The 25476-nt window shown below is 43.2% G+C and overlaps 1 protein-coding gene across 1 annotated transcript; it reads right to left on the reverse strand.

The window, feature by feature from the left end:
• Positions 1-4296: 4296 nt before the first annotated feature.
• SYPL1 (synaptophysin like 1) lies at positions 4297-19546 on the reverse strand. Its single transcript, XM_038153694.1, has 7 exons — positions 19365-19546; positions 17611-17740; positions 8989-9126; positions 8202-8320; positions 6819-7023; positions 5798-5986; positions 4297-4934 (listed from the first exon to the last, which is right to left on the reverse strand). Exons 1-7 carry the CDS (start codon positions 19544-19546, stop codon positions 4818-4820), a joined length of 1080 nt encoding a protein of 359 aa, XP_038009622.1. The 3' UTR covers positions 4297-4817.
• Positions 19547-25476: the final 5930 nt, after the last annotated feature.

Genomic DNA, 25476 nt, shown 5'->3' on the forward strand with positions numbered 1-25476 from the left:
GTGAGTTAAATATCAGCATACAGCCTCCTCCGTGACTGCATGAAGTCAAAAGGCTGCACAGACAGGTGCGGAGGAAATGTAGCTGGCAGCAAGAACATCAAGTCACAAGCCAAGAAAAGGCAGAGCAAGTTTTATGAATAAATGAGGAGTTGCTCAATTGTTGACAGGATGTAATAGCAAGTTCAAACTACCCTTTGCTGATAGGGCACAGGTACCTGCAAGCAGCAGGTACAATCTCCTGGCAGCAACAGCAATCAATCAGATTCCATGGGCCTCACGGATTACCAGAGCTAGCTGTGCAAATACATCCTTACTATTTGCAACAAACACTGATGTAGCAGAATGAGAGGGAACCTACTTAGAGAGCTAGAAGAACACTCTGAGTATTATGGGTTTTGTCCAGAGAGTAAGGGTAAAAAAAAAAAAAAAAAACCCAAACAAAAAACCTGAGGAAGCATTCCTGTGCCAGCCAAGCAGAACCCACAGTGAAACATTAACTGAAAACATGGATAACAGAGAATAAGATTTCCTCAAAGAAGGAATGAAAGAAAAACATGGTCAGGGTTGGCACATATTTTCCTAGCCCCAAGAATGCTTGTCCTGAAACGAAGGGCAAAACCTTTGACTGTGTCCATCTGGCCACAAATTGTAAGGATGGCACAACACAGCTCTATCTTGCTGCCTTCCTAACTCAGGATGAAGAATGACAGATCCAGGCAGGAAGAGTGCTACTGAGTACAGGCAAATTTTTGGAAGTTACAATTAAAAATTAAAAGGAAAATTTGTAAAAACACAAGGCTGAACATTTAATTTCTTCTCCCTGCTCTGAATACAGAGTATGTGTAAGAAAGCAGTGTTTATAAGGGTACTCCTGGATTCACTTGACATGACAGAAGGGAATTCCACATTTGAATCAGTCTCTAAAATGCAGCTCTAGAGTATTGCTAATATACAGAGACTAGATCTTAAACTTGAAGAAAATGCCCTCATTCCCTAAATGTTTAAGGGATGGGGATACACTCCTATCCTCTACCATTCTTTTGACTAGTTATTCAGCTTAGTATTTCAAGGTGATTAAGCAGCAAAGTCTTGCTTCTGACTCTGGTCTCTGTGACAACAGTTTTGCTTTAGGCAATACAGCAAATCTGTTAGGAATGAGCACACAGTAAGTACTCCCACAAGAATAGATGTTCCACAATGATCCAGAATATTTGATGTGCTGTCATGACTTGCTCAGGAGTGGGGCCTTTGTGGAAGCACGAGGGGCTGTCTACAGGCAGGTTCCAGGAGTGAGGTACCCTACCAGCTCCCCAGGAGTTTGCAGTAGGGCAGGCAGCCAAACCAGCACAGCTTTATGTACTGCTCAGCTCTAGGCAATAAGGGAAAATAAACAGGCTGCAGGTACCCTGTGTGCACAAGCAGGTGATGAACCCACAGTCTCACAGCTCTTCACATCAAGGTGGCATCTGTTTTCTTCCTTGTCTTCAGTGGCAGCTCCACACCCATGTCTTCCACTGCTAGCCAAGTGTGCAGCAGAGCCAGAGCCTTGAGGAATTCACCACCCACCACAAGGCACTGTTTGGCTCCAGTACAATCCATTCCAGCAATGGTGCTGGCCTGTCAGCTGGCATTTCAGTGTCCCAGGCCAGCCTGGGCTGCAGATGGGTTTGCTGCTGAGGTAACAGGGCCAAAGTGGTACAGACCTCAGAGTGACTCCATTCTGCACTATTGGCACCAGCTCTTGGGGATTTGGCATTGCCAGGCCTCTCTTGGATTTAATTTTCTACTGCTTCTCCTGCAGGCTGGTGGCAAAGCTCTCAGCCAGCACTGACACCACGCCAGCTCCACAGCAGGGACACTCCCAGGAGTTAGCACACGCAGAATATACACTGCCCAGCATCGTCACAGGGGCCTGAGCCCCAGATCACTGGTCACAGCAACATAAATCACAATCTACTTGCTTCCTTAAACACCTCCTAGTGCTAATGATTCTATTCTTCTCTAATGAGTTTTCTATTTTTACCCCATTTTGACCCCTCAGTGTTGTTTTCCTTCACCATCACCTTACAGCCTTTCTCCCCTCTGTGGGATTCTGATCAAAATCCCTCTTTCTAGCATCACACCAGGGATCATACAGCACTTGTCTTGCTAGGGCTGCCACCAGCATAATTCCTGCAGTATGAGAGGATTTTTATGAGCTTGCTCCACTGATGGCTGCAAGTAAAATTGCTGCCAGCTGAGGATTACAAACCTGTAGAGAGCTGGCAGAGATCCAGGCCCTTTGTTCCCCCAGTACAGAGGGATCAAGCGCACTGCATCTCCTGATACAGTGGTGACTCTGGTGCACTCCAGACAAAGCTGGGAAATCAGACAGCCATCCCCTCCCCCGCCACGAGTAACCGGGACACTGAACGTTTGGGTGCTGCCAGCACAAATACGATGTTAATTCAAAGGCAGAGACTGCTCAGCCCTTTGTGGGTGTCCAGGGTAAATGAGAGCAGCTGCTCACCCCTGCTGCATGATGCTTTCCAGTTCATCCCAGCTGCAGGACCCGAGCAGCCATCAAAGCCTGCAGTATTCCGCATCAGTCCCTCCCCCCACAAAGGGAAGCAAGCTTTATCCTCACGAGCCACGAGTGCACTTGGGGTTACTTTTCCTTGTTTAAAATCTTGCTCGCTGTGGACTACACATCACACTTACCTTGGCTGGTTAACAGCAACCTGGCTCTGCCTTTAGCTCTGTGGAACAGACACGCGTGCAGCCTGAATTTGTAGAAAACACAATCTCTTATTTGTGAATCTCTGGGTTACCAGCTATAGTCCTGCCTGTCACATTCCAGCTCCTTGTCTTTCAAAGGGCATCACTCTGGGGCTGGGACACACTTATTTCTTCTACAAAAAGCATAAGGGTAAATTTCAGCCTTAAGGAAACAAGCAATGTCTTTTTGAGTATGAAATTTAAATTTTTGTTGAAAAAAAATCAGTGTGCTAAGCTTTCCAACTCTGTTTCACTTGTTGGCTAGACCTCAGGCATCAATAAGGTCTATACTGATCTAATCCAATACAGCTCTGATGTGTGCAGAAATACTATTACCATTTTACAACGAGGCCATGCCAATGACTAACAGGGCTGTTTGTGACAAAAGAGATAAGCACATAAGAAATCGACAGGAACATGATTCTGTTGAAAATATTAAAGGTTAATAAAATTTCCACATCATGTGTAACCTTAAGTCCCAAAGACTGAAAAACTTAATGTATAATTACTATCTTTTTTCTTAGATACTGTGAAAATAGAAGTTTCAGATTTTAGGATGAAATATGTATTTTTAAGTGAAAAACCTGCACAGTGATGCAAGCAAATGAAAATTGCCCTTATTACTTCTTCCAAAAGGCAATTCAAATGAATTCTGGAGAGTTACAAGTCACAAAAGCCCCTGCTCTGAACTGACAGAAAGAAGTGCTGAGCAGCACTAGGCAGCAAAATCACTGCAGGAGTGATACATGGCCCTCTTGACAAAAAACCCACAGAGCCCCAGTGTAAGAGCCCCTCCTGTAGCACAGGTAACTCCCGCAGCCACCACAGGCAGCCACAGCTAAAGCCATGCCCCAGGAGCTGCAAAGCCAATGCATCCGCATGCCCTGCTGCAGCAGCAAGCACCCAAGGCACGTTCTTTCAGCAGCAGTCATACTGACTTTATTACACTCTTTGACACTAAAGTTTACTATCAGAAGGTCAATAGCTCTGGCACACCAAACAATTACAATTTGCATTATATACACACGCTATTAGGTCTATTTTCATCACAAACAGTTTAAACAAACCAAAAAGAATTGAACAGCCTTCATATAAAGTTTGTTGAAACATTCTTTCTGGGCAATTCACAGGGAGTCAGACACCTTAAAAAAGAAGTCCACATGAGAAAACCCAAATATCATTCCCAATGTATGAGCTGAACATCAATGAAGAATTTGTCATATTCAGACATCTCCCCTTACATCCTTTCTTTCACAAACCTTGTTCATGCACCTCAAAAGTAATAGAGAGAAGCCTAAGCAGTAGCAGACTATACCAACTTTGATTTCTACAGTATCTGTAAGTGTTTTTGGCCATACTTTATTTTTCCTCCCTCCCCTACCTCCTTCAAGTGTTTAAATCATCTTTTTTCCCCATATACAAACCCTCATATTAGCGAGGCTGGAAGCTATGAACTTATTGAACAAATTTCCTTGTTCAGAGACTGCCCCCAAGCCATTAAACAGTAACAACATATTGAACATAGAAGTTCAGGCCCAGCAGCAGATCTGATACAATGATCTGAAAAGATGATCTGGAAACCTACACATCCTGGCTGCAACTTTGACAGAGCTATGAATTCTATTCAGGTGACTTTTGCAAGGTATCAGTGGTAGGAAGAAACTAAACTGCATTTTCACCTGCCCTGGGTGAATTTACTTCCCATTTTTCAGAGAAGACTTGGCAGAACTAAACATGATGCAGTAATAACCCAGATACAGTTGCTTCTCAGCCATGCCTCCTATAAGGCTAATTTAAGAACCAGACAGGGTCAGCATCCAGATAAGCTCTTCATTTTGCTCTTCAAAAACTGTAATATAATGCTGCATAGCCTTGAAAGACACAATATATTTCATGATAATGAAACACTTCAAATTGAGTACCCAAGACCTTACATCAAACCATAGTACACAATAGAAGTTTGTATGAATTATCAGTCATTACTGAGATGACTCCTAATGGCTCCCTGCTCTTGGTAGCGTGATGTGAAAGTGGAAGCACTTCAAAACATCAACTTGTTTTTATACCCTTTCAGTTGGACTTTCAGAAATTCTGTTCCATTGGCTGTGCAAGTTGTTGTCCTTGTATACAAGCCAAACATTTCCTGCCCATAAAGTCATATTAAGCAAGCCAAACACCTGTAGGGTAAAGAAAAAAAAGAGAGCAGGGGAAAATGTAATGTTAAATTTGTTGTGTTTGATTGGGTTTTGTTTCTTTTTTTAAAACAAACCAGAAAGTGCTTGTTCCTGGTTTGCATTGAAGAGACAAATCTTTGGCACCCCTTTCATTTGGACAATACATTTCCAACCCTTCAGAGTAATATAAGCTATTTAACAGAGCTCTTTGTAGACCAGATAGTCAAACTTAGTCTATACTTCACACAGAATTAAACATTCTTTTCAGTCACTGACCACCCCCACATATGCACTCTCATGCCAAATGACTGATTATTATAAACAGCCTGAGTTTTGAAAGCTAGGATTCACTAGGAAGATCACACAATAAGCCTAATTTGCTCTGATATGGAGTGTTCTTTGTATGAACATGAGCTTCATACCATTATGTTACAAGGAACCTCAATTTGGTGTATAAAAATGCTCACAGTTGAGTAAAAATCTAGGTTCAGCACCAGCACAGCATTTCCTCCTTACTTATATCAGTCATCAAACCACTTGGGTGGCTCAGTAAGATATTTTAAGTTGCTCTTGGCTAAAAGCATAAACAGACACTCAAATGTGTCTAGAAATGCTGCATGTAACAGCTTCAGAAGCAGATTTGGCAAGATGTTTCTCCTAATTTCCTTTAGGAAAAAAAACTTGTTTCCTCCAAGGAATTATTTGCTCAGTGTTTTACCACAGTATTGATGGATCTGAATGACAAATAATCCATAAAGAAATCTTGACACAGAGCAACACATGCAATCAGTAGAACAGGGCTCTCAGGTACCATTTGTTGTTTTCCAGCACATTTATTGTACCCACATGGTGGAAGGCATACATACCACAGCCACATTCAGAACTCCCATGCTGGTCACAGAAAGAAAATGGCAAGTTGTTGCTGGTGCTTTGCAAGATTCAATTCCTGGAACAACGCTGGCTCCTGTGGACACCTTGATGTCAGCAAGTGCCTTTGCCCAAACAAAAGTACTGACCAGCCACAGAAAGGCTATCAAGACACTGATTGCCAAGTCCTACACAAGGGAAATACTCATTAATAGGTTAAAAAAAAATGCAGGAATATACATGAGAGCAAGGCAGAGACAGTATCAGTTATATCACCAAGATAATTGCATCAGTGCTAACAATCACAAGCAAATTTAGTCACTAACAATGTTATAACTATAACTCGGTGTTGCTAACCAGCTACAAAATTATATGCTTGTGCTTGATAGATGCAAAAGACAATCTTAACCTAAGAAAACTGTTTCTAAAATCAGATGCCTAATACCTTTTTTATGAGAATTTTAACCATAGCTAAGTAAAGGGAGGGTGATGGGATAAGGGCAGAAGATTTAAATCTGGATGGCTGATAATGACCTTTCAAACCTAATTTTAACTAAAGTCCATTTTCAAGCATGTTATGAAATTTCTCATTCAGACCTTCAATAGTGAAGGTGACTAAAATTTGCAATGTAACTATTTTCTTCTGCCAATTGCAGCAGGTGCTCCAATCAGAGAAAAATTTCAGATTAACAGAGGAGGTCACACCTATGGAACAATTGTATACTCAATTGTATGATACAAAAAAACCCAAAAACCAACATTGTAGTGAACATACTGTTCACCTGAAGAGGTGAAAGTTCATTCCACTGCTTCAATAACTGCATAAACTGTGATGCCACAGATGGCCAAGGGCTTTGGGCCCCTTTTCTGCTCGAGTGCTATAGGGACCAATCTGAGATACTTGTGTTCACACTCCATTTGACTCTAACTACTGGATATTCACCAATTATTCTTGCATTAGCAATATTTCTCATCTCTTTGCAGCTTCAAAGTGTTAAAAAAAATCTCAGTAATACTTACAGTTAGTGGCAACTTGTTATTTTGCTGATACACGTGGTTATACCCAATATATACCACAAGGGCAGTAATACAGTAGAGGAACACCAATGCTGCCAGTGTAACAAAGAAGTGTGCAGAAGAGGAGAAGTCACCCGTGAGGTGGGCATCAGTCCAAGTACCACCACAGCCTTTTGGGTCTGGTGCAGTAAATACAACAGTATTCAACCTGTGAAGATTATATCCATGTAGTCAGAGTCTGCTATACAGTGAGAGCTTCATTATTTATACTTAATTATTATTATACTTCATTAATTATACTCTATGCTTCACAGCTACAGAGCTTCAGCATTCTGATTGTATAAGTTTACTCTGAAAGATACACTATAGATATATAAATAATCACTTATGCAACACAAAGATTTGTCAAGCTCTCTGAAGATTGTATCCAATCCCACACTAAGATATACAATAGTACCTTCAGGAGAAGAACCCTAATTGCATTTTTAGAGTGGTTGAACAAAAAATTCACAATTTGGAAGCAGACTTAGCAACATTACTTGGCAGTTAAAGTGATCAGGACATAAGAGGTATTATAGCTACAAAACCCACAAGCACTGAAGCTGAATAAATAAAGCTGTGTCTCTATCATTGACCACTCTGTGACCAGCACAGAATTATTTCAGATCCTCACTCTCCCCTCCAAATGCTGTTACAATGCTGGGTTTTGGGACCAAATTCTATACTGTTGTAGTGTTTTTTACTGGCTGTCCATTGAATCAATTTCTATATTCATTTATGTTATTAAGTTTATTGAACACATGTGGAACACCAACCCTGCACTCTTCATAGTTGTGAAGCTGCAGGAGCAAAGAGGAATCCTTCCTCCTGCTCCAGGAAAGGAGCTCGTCTCTACAAGAGCACTGCAATGACACTGAAGTGTTTAGGTTTTTTGTGCCCAACATCCTCACAAAGATAATGCTAGAATAAACTGAAAAGAATTTTCCATTCAGTCTCTGAACAAAAATAGGATAATGACACATTCAAAATAATCTTATCTGGACCTCCAAAGCAGCTACAAATTGATGAAGAATTAGGGTGTTAAAATGGACGGTGTTTTTTGTCTTACTAATTACTTTGTGTAGCATTTATACACTGCTAGACTGGAGCTTAAGGTAGAGCAATAGAGAGCATAACAGCCTACTGCCATTTCTAATTACCTCTTTCTATAAGGCACTAACAAATACAGCACTTTGAATGATTTCAATTAAATGTTTTATTGTTGCTACAGAGCAAGCCAGAAATTTCACATCTTCACTTACACAGTAAGCACATGTTCATAAGGCAGACAGGGAAAAGAGGAATAAAAAGTAATTATCAAGTAATAAGTGAAGAGCTAGTGCTCACCTGAATGGATAAGCAAAAGCAGCTGTAACTGTTTTGTTTACCACACCTTCACAGGAAACTAGAAGAGCAATTTCACCTCGAAAGCCTCCGCATGTGGCAAAAGCAAAGATGGCAAGAACCTGTAGGAATTGGTACATAGATGCATTAGTGCACACCACTAGAGCTCAAAGGAAGCAAATTCAACATTTAGCTGAAATAGCAACAAAGTCAACAAAGCTGAAGTATGAAGTGATGTCAAGAGGAAAATGCCAAATTTCTAAAATCCAAAAGCATAAGCAACACTGCTAACCAAAGCCCATTTAAAAGTGGTTTCTATATATTTTATTTTCAGTTGCACAGAAAAGTTTTTGGGATTTGTATTTTGTTGGGTTTTTTGTATGCCAACAACCAGCATAGTATTCCTTACAGGTGATATAGGAAATATCTTTACAAGTCTTGCATATCCACAGCTATGAATTCAAACAGAAAGTACATGCTCAGAGAATCACACACCAACTTGACTCTCTAAAGAGCTCTCATGTTCCCTTTTTTCACTACGCAGACCCTAAATCCCCAATCATCAGAACACACAATACAAAGCAGCACAAGCTGTTGTAACACACTTGGAATTAACATACCAAGTTCTTGAATCTGCAGTCCAAGGGCGTGGCTGAGGAGCAGCCTGATGCTGGATACCCAGCAGCAGCAACTGGGGCAGGGTCTGTCAGCCCAGGGGCTCACACCTCCCCAGGAGTACCCAGCCCAGGCCAGGGGCAGCAGACAAAACAGCTCCCCCAGCTCCACTCACCCATTCAAGGACCTTAACAAAGCCCAGAGGCTCCAGGAGCATGCTGAAGTCCATCCTCAAGCCCACCATCACAGCAGAGACCAAGGCAGCCAGCAGGAACCAGCACCAGCCAACTGCTGCAGCATCCCTGGCCCGTCCCTATAAGGGCACCCCTTGCCACACCCCTCACCTGGAGGTGGGCATGGACCCACCCACAGATGCCCAGCTGGGGCTCTTCAGCCCCAGGCCTTGGCTGGGGGCTGGGCAAATGCTGCAGTGGCTGTCACAAGCACTGGCCATTTTGTGCAATGAGGCAGCAGTGACCTCTTCCTCAGCTCCTTCCTCTTCCTCTCTCCCACCCAGCACACTTTGGACAGTCATACCTGCTGTACCTTGAGCTTGATGATTTGATGGCAAACACGGCACAGCACCTGACAGTCTGTGTGCTTGCCAAAATCTCATTGACTGCCTTTGACTATTTAAGCTTTAATTGTTTTTTTTGTTTTTTTTTTGAGACTGCGCTTTGTTGCTGGTATGTTAACCACCAGTAAAAGTGAAGGGCTAAAACTCATGGTGAAGAAGGTTTGAGGACTGTCAGAGGGGCTTCCCTCTTCCCTCTGCCCTGGCCAGACACCACAGACAGCCAAGGTGGCCATGGGCACAGCACTCTCTGCCAGTCTCCTGGCTCTGATTCCAGATCCTGTAGGAGCTGCTTCTGGAATTGCTGGGGGCCTTGAGGAACATCAGGGTGTCTGGTGCTGCTCTTGGGAAGGGGTGGCTGTGGGATGCTGTGGCTGCTTCTAGCAGCATCCAGCTGATCTGCACTTTCTAGCAAGACCTGCAAGCAGATCCTGGCCACAGGCCCTGGGTCCCAGCTGAGTGCCATTATTGCTGCCAGGCAGACTTGAAGGAGGCGCTGAGGAGATGCCAGTGGAAGAGCTGGCTTTGAGTCCAGCTCCTGGCTGTAGTTAGAGGCTGCAGCAGCTTGTGCCAAAGTGGGCCTGCAGCTCCCCAGGGCAGTGGAGGCGTGCTCAGCTGTGGTGGTGCTGGTGGTGTGCTGAGGGTGTCAGTCCCAGCACTGCTGGGATCAGTTCTCCCTCGGCTCAGATGGAGCTGCTGAGGGGCTGCAGCTCTCCAGCCCTGGGGCTGACAAGCTGAGGTGCTCTTTGGACCTGAAACCAACAACCTGAAGCATGTAAGGAAGGACTGCTCAGGCTGTGGAGGCTGGGGCTTGGCTGAGTGTGCTGCAGAACAGATGCTCTTGCTGTGAATCTGTCATGGGAGGCCAGCCAAGGGTGGCAATACAGGAGGAAGCTTCCAGGCTGGGGACTACCTGTGAGAATGGTGACAAAGCCAGTGCCCAGCCGGCCTGGGGCTGCACTGCTGCAAGCTGCCTGAGTGGCTGCAGGGTCTGCCATTCTCACACAACTCAAGGAGAGTTTTTCTGTGTAATGACCAAGAGAGGTGCTGACATCTGCCTGCTGCTGCAGATCCTGAGGGAGTAAAGCTAAAGCTTTGGAAAGGATGGCTCTTTCCTTTCTTTAGCTGCTTTGTTAAATAGCACATACATCTCACAGAAAATCCACCAGAATCCAGAGAAGCAGTGCTGAGGGATCAAGCCACCTTGGTTAGCTTCACTGCCCTCATAGCCAGTGCCTTTAAGGAGTATAAAACCAGGGACAGACCAAGGTGAAATGTCTGTTTGCTCATCTTCTTGACGTCCTCCATGCCAAATAAAATCTGTTCCATAAAGAAGTGACATATACAATTTTAGTTCAGCCTAAATGAACCAAGTAACTCTCTGTCCTCTCATCTAACATGCCTCTGTATTTTTTTCTGTCTTCCTTCTTCTGCATATTCTACTTAAACCCCATAAGCAATGTATCTCCCTAAAAATACATATAGGCATTGGTTTGATTACTCTGCTTTTCCACTTGTCAGTTAATTAAAACCATTTCATTACTTAAAGCATTTTCCAAAAAGGCTCTCAGTCCTGCTTTCTATGCTTTTTCTTCCTCAAGCCTTCTCAGATGTCAAATGTCCAGTAAGGATGCACTCTGAGCTATATACAATGTTCTAGCTGTGGGCTCATTAATTCACAATCAGAAAAGGCTCTTAATTTTTCACTCCATATAACTTATATTTTCCTTGAGTTTAAAAGTTTCCTTGGAACCTTTCTACTTGTTGATTTTATTCCAAAGTGATACCAAACATTTTAAATGCAGGTGGTTCTTCCAAATGGCTGATTTCTCAACCTGAAAACAACTCTGGATCAAGTCTCTGCAAGGAAAGGTTTAGGCAGAAGGACTATATATGTAATGAGTGCTAAAAAAATTCACTACAAAAAGAAAAAACACCAAAACAAGCCAAAAAAAAAATAGTGTTTTTGATTGCAAAATCAGCTTGGCTAAGAGAAAAAGTGACCAAAGTATAAAAACTACAAAAACTAAAAAAAAAAAAAAAAAAAAAAAAAAAAAAAAAAAAGAGAGAGGGAAAAAAAGATTCAGGAGGAACAGCCAGTATTGCATTCTGTATTTGGGAAAAAGCAGGACAGTATTAATATGCTAATCATGTAATAAATCCTTTCCACTCCAGCAGGGCTCAGAGGAGTGCTGAGTCACATCTGCTAAAGCTTTTTTATCAGTTGTCAATACCCAGCAACCCCAGTTTGGACAGGGCTGATAAAGGAGCTCCCGCAGTGTGGGCAGTGATTGAGGGCCATCTCTGAAACCCTGAGATCCAGATGTCTGACTGCTACAGCAGTGCAGGCCCACCTATTTATCTCTGCTCCTAAGAAAAGAGGTAGGGGGGCTGATGCAGAACCCTCCTGAGAGAGAATTAAATTGGAACAATGCAGTTAATGTCAAGCTGCATGGTCATTTGGGAGTCAGTTTTTGCTGATTAGCCAACACTTAAGCTGATCAAAAGACTGGGCTGATAGATAATATTTGACACTGTAATGTAGTTTCAGGTTCTGTGAGGTATTTGGCCTGTTATTTGATGGCTCTAGAAAGATATAAAACTCATGCAATCAGTGATTTAATTAGAAAACAGGTACCTAAATGATCTTTACCTGAAAATCTATATTATTAGAGAAAAAAAAAAATTGTTTTTCAGAGTCCCATCCCTTGGGGGTTAAAAAAAGGACAAAACCTGTGGCATTTATATATCTGGTCTCATGGTGTCTGACAAAACTGTGGGAGAGACCAGTGGGATTCCTGGCTGCCCCAGAGATGTGTGTGCAGCAGAGACAGCAAAGTGAGGAGAGAGGGGGCTTCCCCTGAAGCACTGTGCAACAGTCTCGTTTGCTAATGCCTGTGGAAGAATAATTCAAACTACCTGGGTGATGAAGAGTCACAGACAGCTCGTTTTCTACGACTGGAAGAACTTGGGTGGCTTAGCAAAATAAAGAGTAACTAGCAGGTGTTACTGCTGGCTTACAAGGGAGTTCACACAGGGAAGGCAGAGATTTATACTAAGAGACAGTTTTATCAAAGGATCCTGCATGTAATCAAAGAATATAATATGTATTGAACATAAAGTGTGAGATCCTGAGAATATGTTCCAACAGAAGACAAACACTTGAATGTTGTTTTATAGGGAATTCAGAATATTTGCAATATTGTTGTTTGTGATAGCAGTGGAAAAACCCCTGATGGTTCATGGTGTTCTTTGCCCGTCTAATACCCTACACAGTCCAAACAAGGATTAATTCTGGGAAGTCCTGAGCTCTGTGTTTGCAGATAAAGCAAAAGGGGGTGATTAAATTAATACTTATCTGTCAGGGGAGAAACCATTGCCCAGGACTGCTCTGTCCCCAGCACTGTTTATTCAGCAGGGCTGGAAACACCAGGTGAAGAAAGTGCTTTTCTTTCTCCCACAGCAGATAAAGCTTACTTGCCACATAACTGTCTGCAGATAGTTCCTTGTCATGTAATGATCTGCATTTTGTTAGTTATCTGTATGTTTTCAAGTATCTGCATAATTCGATTTGCTTGTACACTGTGATGCTTTAAATCCTTCCTCTTTAGACCTGTAAGTGTATTTATTATTCAGTTTATTTCTTGTTGGCTCTCTAATAACAACCTTAAGTTAGATTGTTCCTTTTCCCTGACTTCTGTAGCACACCTCTGCCTTTACTCCAAAATTTTGGAAATCACTGTTTAACGGGTTTGATCTTTGCTGAAAGTCCTTGAGACATATTTCACCACATGTGCAAGTCATCTTTCATATCCAAACAGGTTTTAAGATCTGTGGCTAGTACAAGTTAGATTTTATGAGATATCGTACCAATTAAAAAAAAAATCTAGTAATTTTACACTGCCTCTTTTTCATTTACTCATATCAGCTTAGTTATTTCTGGACTATTACTGGTATCCTTGCTGCCTTGAATTTAAATGTTCTGCTACTGCATGAGGAAACATTCTCATTATTCTCCTCGGTACCTGTAGCAGCCACTGAAGAGCAGCTGGTCATGTCCCTACCCCCCACCTTTCTGTGCCCGTTTCCAAAGGGCAAGAGGGCACACAGCCCTGCTCAGAGAGGCTTGTCTGGAAGATGATGCTGAGCAGAAGTTTCTTATAGCTTCCCTTGCCTCCCGGGCAATGTGATTTACACATGGGATCGCAGTTTACAGGTGAATCCTGAGGCTTTATTTCCATAGCTTATCGCTCTCCAGGTGCTGGTTGGGTGCCATGGGACCTCCCCTGGGCAGTGTGCTGGTGTGTGCCTTGTTCTCCAAGCACTCCTTGGAAAACTGTCACTGAAGAGAGAGTTCTAGAAGATATCAGTTAACCATAAAGGACTAAGAATATGATGTGTGCAGCTGGAATAAAAATTCTAAGTTGTACTATAGAGAATCTTCAGGCAGGATTGATTCGGCTGCTTTTTGGAAGGGTGTGTCTGGGAATCTGGAAGGGTTTGTCTGGGAATTTGGAAGGGTTTGTCTGGGAATTTGGAAGGGTTTTTCTGGGAATCTGGAAGTGCTTGCCTGGGCAGCTGCGGGGCTGTGCAGAGTCCTGTTCTACCATCTAGTGGCGCGTTGAGACGGTGCACACGGAGGAAATGGCTCATTTTCAGGATAAGGAAATCTTCATTAATTTAATAAATTATTACCAATTTATGTTTGTCATCTCTGAAAGCCAACCGAATTTCCTGCATGAAGGCAAGCCATTAAGAATGCCAGGGATGCTGATTTCCACAAGGTGGAAAGGGGGTAGAGAACATTCTCTGCTGCAGCCAGACCATTTAAGTTCCGTGTGGATCACGGTAGCAGCTCTGAATATATACATTGGTCTCACTGTTTTTAGTACTGCACACTGTATTTAGTACAGCAAAGCACAGCTCTCTACTGTATTGCTACTATTAATTTACTTTTTGATTAATCTAGAAATCAGGAAAGCCCTTCCCCTTTTCCTTCTCTTCATTTCTTAACAGTAATCTCTGAGAACTAATCTAGTAAATTAAGTTTTGACCATATCATGCCACTTTAGGCAATATCTGCCCCTGATGCTTCAGCCTGCCCCTGGGTTTTGTGGTGTTTCATGTGCTGGTGGGTTGGCGCTGACAGCTAAATAAACATGCTCCACCCATGGCTGCACTCTTTTCTGCAGAAGGTTATACTGCCACAGATTTGAACTGAACAGGACAAAAAATAAACCCATAACAGTATTTCTTTTTGTACCAAACAGATGCCAAAAAATCTTGTGTATGCACAAAGCAGAAGGTGTTTTGAGGAAACATCCCAGGAGCGTCTGAGCACAAAGAGTAGAATTCTGCTCCCAGCAGAAAATCCAGGGCAGGACAAAATGCCTTTGGAGCTCCCAAATGTATCAAACTGGACTCAGGATCAGCTCAGGGCCTGCTGCAGCACACTGACTCTCAGCACTGAAGAAGCTTTAACATGTGCCCCTTCATTTGATGGATGGATAAAACACAGCATCCACTCTGCTTGCTGAACTACTGCTGCTATGCTGCTGTGCAGCAAATGCTGCTATAAAATTGTTTGCATTTTTAACCAAACCTCATTAAAAGTTTATGTGTAATTAATTATACAACTGAGCTGAATGCATTGCTTTTTTTCCTTCTTTATTTTTTCTTGAAGTTTCCAGATTTTCCAACTGTTGACAAAGTATGTGCTAATGACATCATTAAGAAGTTCTGTTGTTTACTGTTGTCTTCAACAAGTAGTAATTTTATTGACTTTGGCAGCGAGATTGGTGTTTTGCATGATTTCAATAGATTTTGTTACACAGAGGCATAATATAAACCAAGATGTTCCAGAATAAACAAGACTATTACTACCAGATGGAAATAGTTGTGAAGCACTATTGGACTTGAAAAAACAAAAATATTTTAGGAAAAACATTCTAGGAGTCAGCTTAATCATTTTGAAAACAATATCTAAGTCTAAAGTACTGTTTTTGGAGGAAACAATGGAAGGATATAAATAGTAATTATTTCAGATCTTGCTACTTTATCATCTATGCACATATTTAGAATATGAGAGTCTTTAAAAGACTTGCCAAGACACTTGAGTTAATGTTGTAATTTGAATCTGAAATGAGATATTTCTCATTATAACTCAAATCGAGGCAGCTAAAACTCAGAAGATAGTCTGGCAGCAAACTTACTGAACTTAGGGACAGGAGATATTGGCTGACCTTATTTGTAGAGCTGGTCAATTGGTTAACTGTGATTTTCAGATGAATTCAGAATTTATCCTGGTAACAATAGCTTGTGCAATCAGTGGATAATGAGCCCTGGCAAATGACAGGTTTATAACTCAAATCCAGGTCATGGACATCAGGCCACAAAATGAAAATTAATCTATTTAACAGTACAAGTATTTCTTATTCTAAATGGTGAGAAAGAGGAGTTGGGTGGAATAACTATACAGGAATGCAGATGGTCAAACAGGTAATATTTGTCTGCCGAATGAGACGCAATAGATATTGTTACACAGTCTGTTAAGAAATTGAAAGCAATGGAATGCACTGAGCAGATCATGTATTTTAGATCATAAATTGCAAAAATACATAAAGATTAAATGAGCTATGAGAAGCAAAGTGAAAACTGAAACAGGGGATGTAAGAAAATTTAATTGTTGCTTTTTAGTTAATTCAGTTATTATCTGACTGGACTAAATTCTCTAGAAAATGAAACAGAAACTAAGTAAGTCTCTAAGTAAGCTAAGCAGCCCATGTAAATGAAAAAGCCTTTCTTAATGTCATTAAATGCAAATGCTACTCAGTTCATAAATCCTTAGTCTAAAAGTTCGTAGTCCTTCAAATGCAAGGATGAGCTGTCTTTGGTGCAAGCCAAGAATTTTGCCAAGATCATCCTCAGGTAGAAAAAGCAAACTGCAATTTTGGCACTGCAATTTGGCAGCTGCATGTTTAACATCTTTCCCCAAGACTGCTTCAGCACCTGATAGTTAGCAGAAACAAATCAAGCAGGCACACAGTGGTCCTGGCCTTTTCTTGCTGCTCTGAGTCAGGGAATAAACGGAGCCACTGCTGGTAGCTGCCTGTCACACTGCAGGGTTCAACAGGAGCATGACCTCTGGCAGGAAAATTGAGCAGAGATATTGCAATGTTGGCAAATTATCCTAGGAAAGCAATATCACAAGGAAAACAAAACAAAACAAAACAAACTCCTTTATGTGACCTGACAAGTTGAGATTTTCAAGTACTAGGGCTGTAAAAAGCTGGGCCTCATTGAAAGAATTTAGAAGTCATGTATAAGGGTTCCTTTAAGACTTTTCAATTTTCAAAAAAGTTTTCTTAGGTTTCTAGACCTTATTAATGTGGCATGTGCCAGTATGAATGCAGAGTAAAATGTAATAGAAAATGCAGCAGAAAACCTTCATTTCCTAAGATGTTTCAGCTGCAGTAACTGAAATGTGGCCAGGGGCCTTCCTGAGCTCTGAGCCAGCTGCCATGGTGTTCTGTGACTTTCTGCTCATAAAACCTCAGCCTCCAAACCATGGCTCTGTGGGCTGGTTGTAACCATCCCTGGATCACTGTCACTCCTGAAATGCACCTGGGAATTATTTGGGAACATATCTATGTGACCAGCTCCTGCCCTGGGGTGCCTCACCAGTTTGCTGACTGACAGCACTCGAGGTGGCTCCCCTTGCCACTCTTGAATTTTTCTCATATCAAAGCAGCATTTTTGTGGGAGGGCTGGAATACCCATAGAGGGAGAAATTGCCTGAGATTCTCTTCTCATTCTCCTCTCATTGCTCTCCCACCTCTCCAGGCACTTAACTGCTTGTGTCAGTGCTTGCAGGCCTGGTTTCTCCCTTCAGCCATCACCTCCCTCCTTCATACCGCCTCCGTTTCTCACAGGCCTCTCATGCTAATCAGTCCTGGGGGAATTTTTCCAGCCTCCTGTGATGGGAGATAGAAGGCAGCAGGAGGCTGGCAAGAAGCCAGCCAGGCACAGGAATAATAATAATAACGCTGCCTTTTATGCTCCAAATCAATTTTATTGTAAGCATCCTGCTGTACAAGCCGTTTCACGAGCCATTCATCATCCTCATAACCAAGACCTTTGCTCAGAGAAAATTTTGAAGAACAGAAAGCTGAGCAGGAAGATCTGTGTTTCTTAATTATGTGGTTACTCTGGGGTCATTTATACCTGCTGGTGTCGCTGCAAGGTGTCTTCCAGCACACACGTGCTTGTCAGCAGTGCCCAGCTGTGCTCCAGCTGTGCCCGGTGCTGTGGGAGGCACCCGACTGCTGCCACCTCCCTGTCAGGGCTGCTGCCTCTGGGTGTGACCGGGAAACTCAAACATCAAACGCAGGAGTCAGTTCTAGGCACTAACGCAGCTCGTGTTTCGTGCTGGAAACGCTGTGTTTTGACAAGCTTCCCAGGGATTTTCCCAGCAGCTGGTTTCATCGGTCCTGCTGGCAGTCTGTCACCCCAGGCAGCGTTTCGGAACATAAAGCTGCAACAACCTCTGAGGGGCACAGGCAGCAAACTGCGAGGCTGTCCCAGCCAGGCTGGTTCTGCAAAGCCATAAATCCACTTTATTTCCTCCCTTCATCCCTTCTGCACTCAGCATGCACCAAATTCTTGGCTATACATGGTGCCTAAAATTTCTACCTTCTCCATGCTCTCCTGTTAACATCCAAAACAGACAGCGTGGGATTTTTAGGATCTTCCTCAAACAGGTATAGATAGGCTGGGCACGTCATGTATGTGCACATAATCTACATTAAGATATGAACTTCAAGCACCTGTTTAAAATGCATATTGTTAATAGAAGGCAGAATTTAGGCCCTAAAAGCTTTGACAAAACCTTCTGTAAGATAGATTCTTTTTTCATTAAGTTGCTATAAATTAAAAACAACAAATGGAATACTAAATGAACTCCACCACCAAATCTTGTATGTCACATCTCATTTAAGGCTGGGGCAAAAACTTCCATACTTTCAGATATCTATCCCTCTGTTTTTGAGCACTGCCAGAGGGTATGGGCATACACAGGCAATATAAATTTAAAATTTCCCATACCACAGTTCTTCTTGTACTCACGGTACATAATTACTCTGTAGCCTCATTTTTAGCCTCCTTTTGCAAATGCCCATTGTTGGAACCCAGGACGTCTCTCTGACGTTCCTGGATGATCTGAACCCTGGCCAGGGGGATTGGAGACCTTGGCGTGCAGACAAAGACCCCTGTGGCTTTGAGTTTGACCCATGGAATCAGTTACCAACTTTATATGAAGAATTAAATGTCACAGAGGTTTAGATAGCACAGTAGTAATGATCACAGGGTGAAGGGAAAAAATTTAAGATTTTGTACGTGGGGGTTTGGGACTTTGTACATGGGGGTCTGAGGCTCCAAGATGGAGGAATCAGAGCGTGCCCTGCCTTTCTTTCTTCTTCTTCCTAGCCTCCATGATTTGGGTGTTGTTGGCACTTTCAGATTGGTCTAGAGTAGAAAGTCACTGCCTACCATAGGTGATGGGTATTGGAACAGAACTGTAAATATCGAGTACGTAGCTTATGGTGTAAAAGACAACACCAGCTTCATGGGTGGGCACCGTGCCTCTGGCTGACCTGCTGAACAGATCACGGCAGGCCAGACAGAAAATGTTCTAGGTAACAATTAATAAACAACCTTGAGAACAACAGCCGGAGACCTCTGACTCCTTCTTGGACAGCCGGGTTGGAAAAAGGACTTTCTAACACAAACTCCGGGTGGCTCTGAGAGCAGCGGCGACCGGCCACACCCATTGCCAAGTGAGAGGCTTTAGTGGCTTGGCACAAGAGTCAAGGGGTGCTGGGAACGTCCTTGCTGAGCTGTGATTGAATGTCAGCGAGCCATTTGCTGAGATTGTTTATTCCCTGTGGAACGCTTTGCTTCCACTTAAACTGTTTGATTACAAGCAAAGGCTCGCTTGCGAGGGCAGGCGAGGCTGGCTCTCTCTGCGCTGAGCCCAGCAGCTCCCAGAGCCCCCGGAGCCCAGCTGGAGGGAAGCGCTGCTGGAGGAGCCGTGCCCGGGCCGGTCCCGTGTCCTCGCACACTCACAGGACCCCGACGAGCCTCGGTCCAAAGAGCTCTGCATCCTTGGCAGCCAGCCCGCTTGTGATTTTCCAGTGGCACGTGTCCTGCCGTCGGCTTTGGCAGATGTGAGGAAAACATTTTGTAAACCTGGAAAATTCCCAGTGCTCACACTCTGACTGACTGGTGTCCCATGGCAGCTCCAGACTGAGAACAACCAAGGAGCATAAGCAACAGGATGGAGCCTTAGAAAGGAAGGAAGAAGGGCAAGGAGGGAAGAAGAAAAAAGCAAGAAGCAATTTTTTCTCTCTTCACGAAAATTCCAAGTATTCAAAATTTAACAGTTGGTCCTCAAAATGATGCTGTTTTTAAGCCAGGCATTTAAAATTCAGGCTCTTGATATAGCCGAGATCCCTTTGATTTGTTTTTTGATCCATAACCTTTTGGAGGTCAGATTTGCCAGCTTTTCTCCACAGTCTCAATGACTAAAACCCTGCTTTTCATTGTCGTGAAAGCTGAGATCCTCACATAATCATATGACTCCAGAAGCTGGAGATAGGAGTACACCGCGTTCCAAGGGACCAGCCATCAGAATGCTGGCAACGCTGCAAAATTTCCCTGGAGGACTCATCCTGCTGTGCTTAATGTCCCAAAAATAATGTACAAAGTCTCAGATGAGATGAAGGGGCAATCTAAAGGGCACATTCAGTCCTTTGCAGTTAACCAGCAAAGTCCATAGATCATGCTCCTCTCAAGCAGGACCTGTCCATCTAGGTAATGCTGACATTCATGTTGACCTCAAGACTGGATTGAATTTCCCTCAAGGTGCACTCAGAGGAGCCAACAGCTCTCTTGGGGACTGCAAAAGTGAATGGAAACAAAATCTCAGATCTAGAAAAGGTTTGGGGGTTTATGTTTTCCTTTTTTTTCCTTTTTTTTCTTTTCCTTCTTATAGATCACTTACTCACCCAAAACCTCTCAGGTGTTGACCAAAAACTATATCTAATTTAGGAAACATCTTTTGGATTAAGGTAATGGTATGATATATACAGAGAAGAAAAAGGTATGAAATATTTTTATTTAGAGACAAGATTCCACTTTTACATGTTTTCTGTTCAAATGCTCTAGTTTTTCCACTGTGGAAGCACATTTAATTCTGAAATGTTCCTTATTTAATAAGGAGAATAAATTCTTACCTGATCAGACACAAAACATATCGTTTTGGATCTGACAGAATCTTTCAGCAGCATGTGATAAAAATGAGGTTTATTTCAATTGCCATATTAAGAAAATCAGTCCTTGGCACTTGTCTCAAGCACTCTGACAACGCTAAAAATTGCCCAGAAGCCTGTGGGGAGCCAGGGTGGGAGCAGAACCCCTGGACACATGAAAAGTCACTGAATGGATTTGCCCCTGCAAGGGCTGCTGTGGGCAGAGGTCACATTGCACCCAGCTGCTGCCTCCTGCTCCAGGGGCACTTTGCTGTGAGCAGAGATTGTGCAGAAGCCTGGGGAGCAGGGGGTGCCCATGGATTTTGCAAGCAGCTGGCAGCCTGTTTTTCTGTATTTTTCTGTATTTTTCTGTATTTCTGTACTAATGTGAAGCACCCAAATGCGCTTGCCCGCAGCCCTCTGACGGACATCACAGGCACTGCAGCCAAGCAGGATGATTTTGGGATGCTGGTTAACCCTTTTGTCTTATTATAAGAATTGTTAATACTGAAAAAAAAAAAAAAAAAAGAGCACACAGTATCTGGGTTTTTTTCCTCCATTATTTACACAGCCAGACAGAAGGTTTCGTTATCTCCTGGGTTCTGGAGCAAGTTTGGACTGGAAGATGTGCAAAGGTGTCATGATTTAACCTCAGGCAGCAATTAAGCCCCACGTGGCCACTTACCTCCCACTCTTTCATTAGGATGAAGAACAGAATCTGGAAAAAGTAGAGCCTGTGAGTTAAGAACGCTTTAATAATTGAAATAAAGTAAAATATAACAAATATATTACCAGCACGAGACGCTGAAAGTCCTTGACTTAGGGGTCAGCACTGCTGAACAACAACTGAACCATCAGCGTGATACCAACATTATTCCCATGCTAAATCCCAGACACAGCACTGTGCCAGCTGTTAAGTAAAAAAATGAACTCTATCCCAGCCAAAAGCAGGACCAGGTTGACAGCTCAGGGAGAAAGTGGTGCATGCTGAGAGAATGATCTTTGGCTACTCCAAAAATAAAAAAAAATTCTGTCTTGGCTACACACTTCTGGAGAAGGCATTGGGCACAAGTACTGAGGGGGCTTCTTGTGTCAGGTTTTACCCCTGTGATGTTTTCCCAGTGCCTTTCCAGTGGCAGGGGATGGGGAAGAGTGCCCCAGCACAGGGTGGGGTGACATGCCTGGCTTTGGTTCAGCACAAAAATAAAATGCTGAGTGATGGAGCACGCTCAGACAGGAAATCACTTATTTCCCTGTGCAACTGCTATGACGGCAATGTTGATATTGGATCTTCCCTAGCTGAAAGAAAAAATAGGGCCTGATTTCAGTACAGATGAGTCAATGCCTCACTCTGCAAGTTGGTTTTCTACAGCCCCTGTGCACAGAGTATCAACCACACAAGCTGCCAGAGGTGGATGGTTGTACATTTATCTTCCTTTATCTACAAGATGCATAGCCTCAAGTAAGGAAAAAATAGACATTTAATTTTGTTTGGTTGTACCCAGTAAGAAACAATGAAAGATTTTCCAATTGCACTTGAGGTGCTTTCATTTCTATTGCCCTTGAGACAGAGATTTATGTCCTGTCACTTGAGAATATCTGCTTGCACTTTTAAATCCTGTGATGTCTTTGTGAAAAAGGCTAATAGTCTTCAGTGACAAAAAATCTCCACTGGTCATTTCATGTGGTAAAGCTTTGAATTTCCTGACACTGGTGTTGTAATTTTCACTGCAGTCATGATTCCTCTGAAAAAGATGCTATGAGCTCTGCTCAGCCCACTGGCCAAAAGAGCAAACCTCATCTTGGCAGATATGTATTTGTTTCTTTTTTTTCCCCTCACAATTTGCTCTTCCTGTGCTGCCAAGAACAGAAAATACAGAAAGAGCTATTGTTTCATCTATCCTTTCCCCAGTGCTGCAGGTGGTTCTTAGGTTTGGAACAAAGTGGGAGCAGGGAGCATTTGAGAAGTCGTGTGGCAGCAATCTGTTTCCAGATGCTACATTTTGCTCTAGCTCCATTTACAGTTGTCAGTGTTAACCTGAGCTCTGTGTTTTACCAGCAAATATTTCTACTTGATTTACACATTAACAGGCTCGGGTTAATTCACTTCCTTTAAAATGTGTAGAAAAGGAGACTTGCACCAGGAAGTTAGGGAATCCTTGTGAAATGGCATATGAGAGTCTGAGACTGAGGTACAGATGGCACTAATGTCCCTCTCTGTCTGATTTGTAGTGATTTATGTGAGAGCAGAGTCAGGGACAGCCACCCTAAGGGTTTTCAGTCCCAGGAGAACAAAGCCTGGGGGCTGAGACGGTGCCAGCTGTGGTTGCCATGTGCCTTGGACTCACACTCCCCACGTTTGTTTGGCAGCTGCTTTCCAGATCCCTGCCTTGCTCACAGAAGCAAAGGATGGCAGAGCAGCAGCACCCCAACTACTCCTGGGTTTCCTATTTTTGTTTTAAAAGTAGTTTTTCCTTGGGAAAAAACCCCATATTTGTTCCTCTTTGTCTACATGATATCTCCTTCTCCTTTGCTTGAACCCCTCCCAGCCATACCTGACCCACACATTAAGTCCATACGTGCCACAGTGGTCTCACCAGATTGATGAGCAGTGGCCCAGCTGTGCTGGCTTGTTTTCCAGTGGTTCTTGTCCTGGTAATTCCCTGCCAGCACTGGGAGCTCATGAAATCCCTCCCTGTGACTGTGCCCGACACAGGCGTGCATCCTGCCCCTAAAGCAAGTCATGGAAACTTTGTTTGTATCCCCACAGAGCCGGGGGAGGTCACAGCAGCTGGGGGCTGCCTGGGTTTGAGGATGTGTGTCTCCTGGAGCAGAGGCACATCCACACATTTCTCACCCACCACCAGCTCATTTATCTCAACCTTAGCACACGAAGTTGCTCAGCAAGACTGAGCCATGTATCGACCTTCCCCTGCCTGAAATCACTCCTGTGGAGTTTCAAAGTCCATCTGCTCTCATTAAAAGGAATTACAATCAGTGAGAGATCAGCAGTCACTCTGCAGCAGGGGTGACAAATGACATGGTGATGTGTGTGACGCACGGACTGTCCCGTGCACTTGCTGTGCAGTCATTGGTGCTGCCACATCCTCTTCAGGGAACCCCATGGTGAGGATGAGGGTGGCAGTGTCCCTGCCAGCTGGCTGCCAGCTGGGGAGCAGCTACTCAGCCTGGGAAGACAGAGGGAAAGAGACACTATCCCCAACCCTCCCAACACAAAGTGCCCAGCACAGGAGTGAGGAGGCAGCTAAGAAATTTCTTTGGACCGTAATGGGATGTGGGGAAAGTGCTCACAGAATCAGATGGCTCTTACTGTAACAGAGGCTGGTGCTGAAGGTGCTGAGATTGATTGACATTGGCTTCTCCCAAAGCTCACAATCCCATCACACAGTGGCAAGTTTGACCAGCAGCCTGACTCCAACACACTGCTGAGCACAGCCGTGAAGGCATTCTGGTGTCACCCTTATGGCAAAACACATAAATGTGCTCTTGTGTCCATGGGATTGCTCCAGCAGACCCCAGCTTCCAGGAAGCAGCACCAGCCTGAGAGTGAACCCGCCACTGGGCATGAAGGCTTTGCACCTTTGAAGAGGTGCAGGATGGGTATATGTGTCCATCTGTCCACAGTGCTGGGGACATCCTCCTATTTTCTTGTCCTTTGAGGAGGGCAAACACAGTCTTTCACTCCGGGAGATGTCAGCTCTCTCTTTTGGCAAGATGCAGTTCTAGATCCCAACTAGAGTGTTCCTATGTGGGTTTCTGCCTAATTTCTTTTATGATTAGTAGAGGTTATAGATAATTTCCCTGTACAAGATCTTGTAGTCCTGTTGAGAGGAAAGGTGCGAAGCTGGGTGTGACACATCGTGCCACTGAGCACCCCCAGCAAGCCCGGTACTGGTTTCTTGTGTCTGAAATCTAAAGCAGCTTAGCCCAAAGCTGTTACCCTGGGGCTGGACTAAAACCAGCACTTTTAATGCTAGATTGATCATCAAAATAAATCTGCTAAATAAATGGTTAAAGTAAGGATGGTCATCAAAATAAACCAGTTCCATCTAACAACAGAGGAGTTCAGAAAGATGGACAGGAATAGGAGGAGGACCCTGGGCCGTGGTGTGAGCTCAGTGCACAGATAAACTAACAAACAGGTAAAATGTCTACTAGAAGGGAACTAGGAATTGCATGATCCAATGATTGATTAATTAAATATCAATTAAAGTCATCCCTGACTGATGATCTTTGAGCGTGTACTTGATTTACTCCAAAAGCTCCAGGCATTTATATTTTTTATGGCAATGAATGTTTTATGACCCTTGAATCACCTGTTTCATTGACCAAGGTTCCCAGTTTTCTCTAGAGCACAGCCTGGTCTCCACTTGCCTGAGGCTTTCCAGGGCAGCTTTACCTGGGAGGGAGTGAACTTTCCACTCCCCACAAAGCCACATTTCAAAGCTGTTATGATGATCACAATGTGTTTTGGAATAGGTGAGTTTAAACATTTTGGATTTAAATAATGCAAAAATACTTCATTTTAATTTAAATTGTATTTATTTTTTCTACTTTTAAAGTTCTACTTTTTAAAATTCTACCTGTAGATTAACTTCATATTTGAAGTCTTATGCTGACAGATTCAGCCTTTCAGCAGTTCAAAAATCTAAGTAGCTATCAAATGGGCAGATTCACTTAAACCAAGCCTTTCTACAAACTCTTCTGGTTTTAACAAACTGGCATTTTTAAAGGAAAAATGTGTTTCACAGAAGAAATTCCA

Source organism: Motacilla alba, chromosome 1A, assembly GCF_015832195.1.
Source record: "Motacilla alba alba isolate MOTALB_02 chromosome 1A, Motacilla_alba_V1.0_pri, whole genome shotgun sequence".
NCBI lineage: Eukaryota > Metazoa > Chordata > Aves > Passeriformes > Motacillidae > Motacilla > Motacilla alba.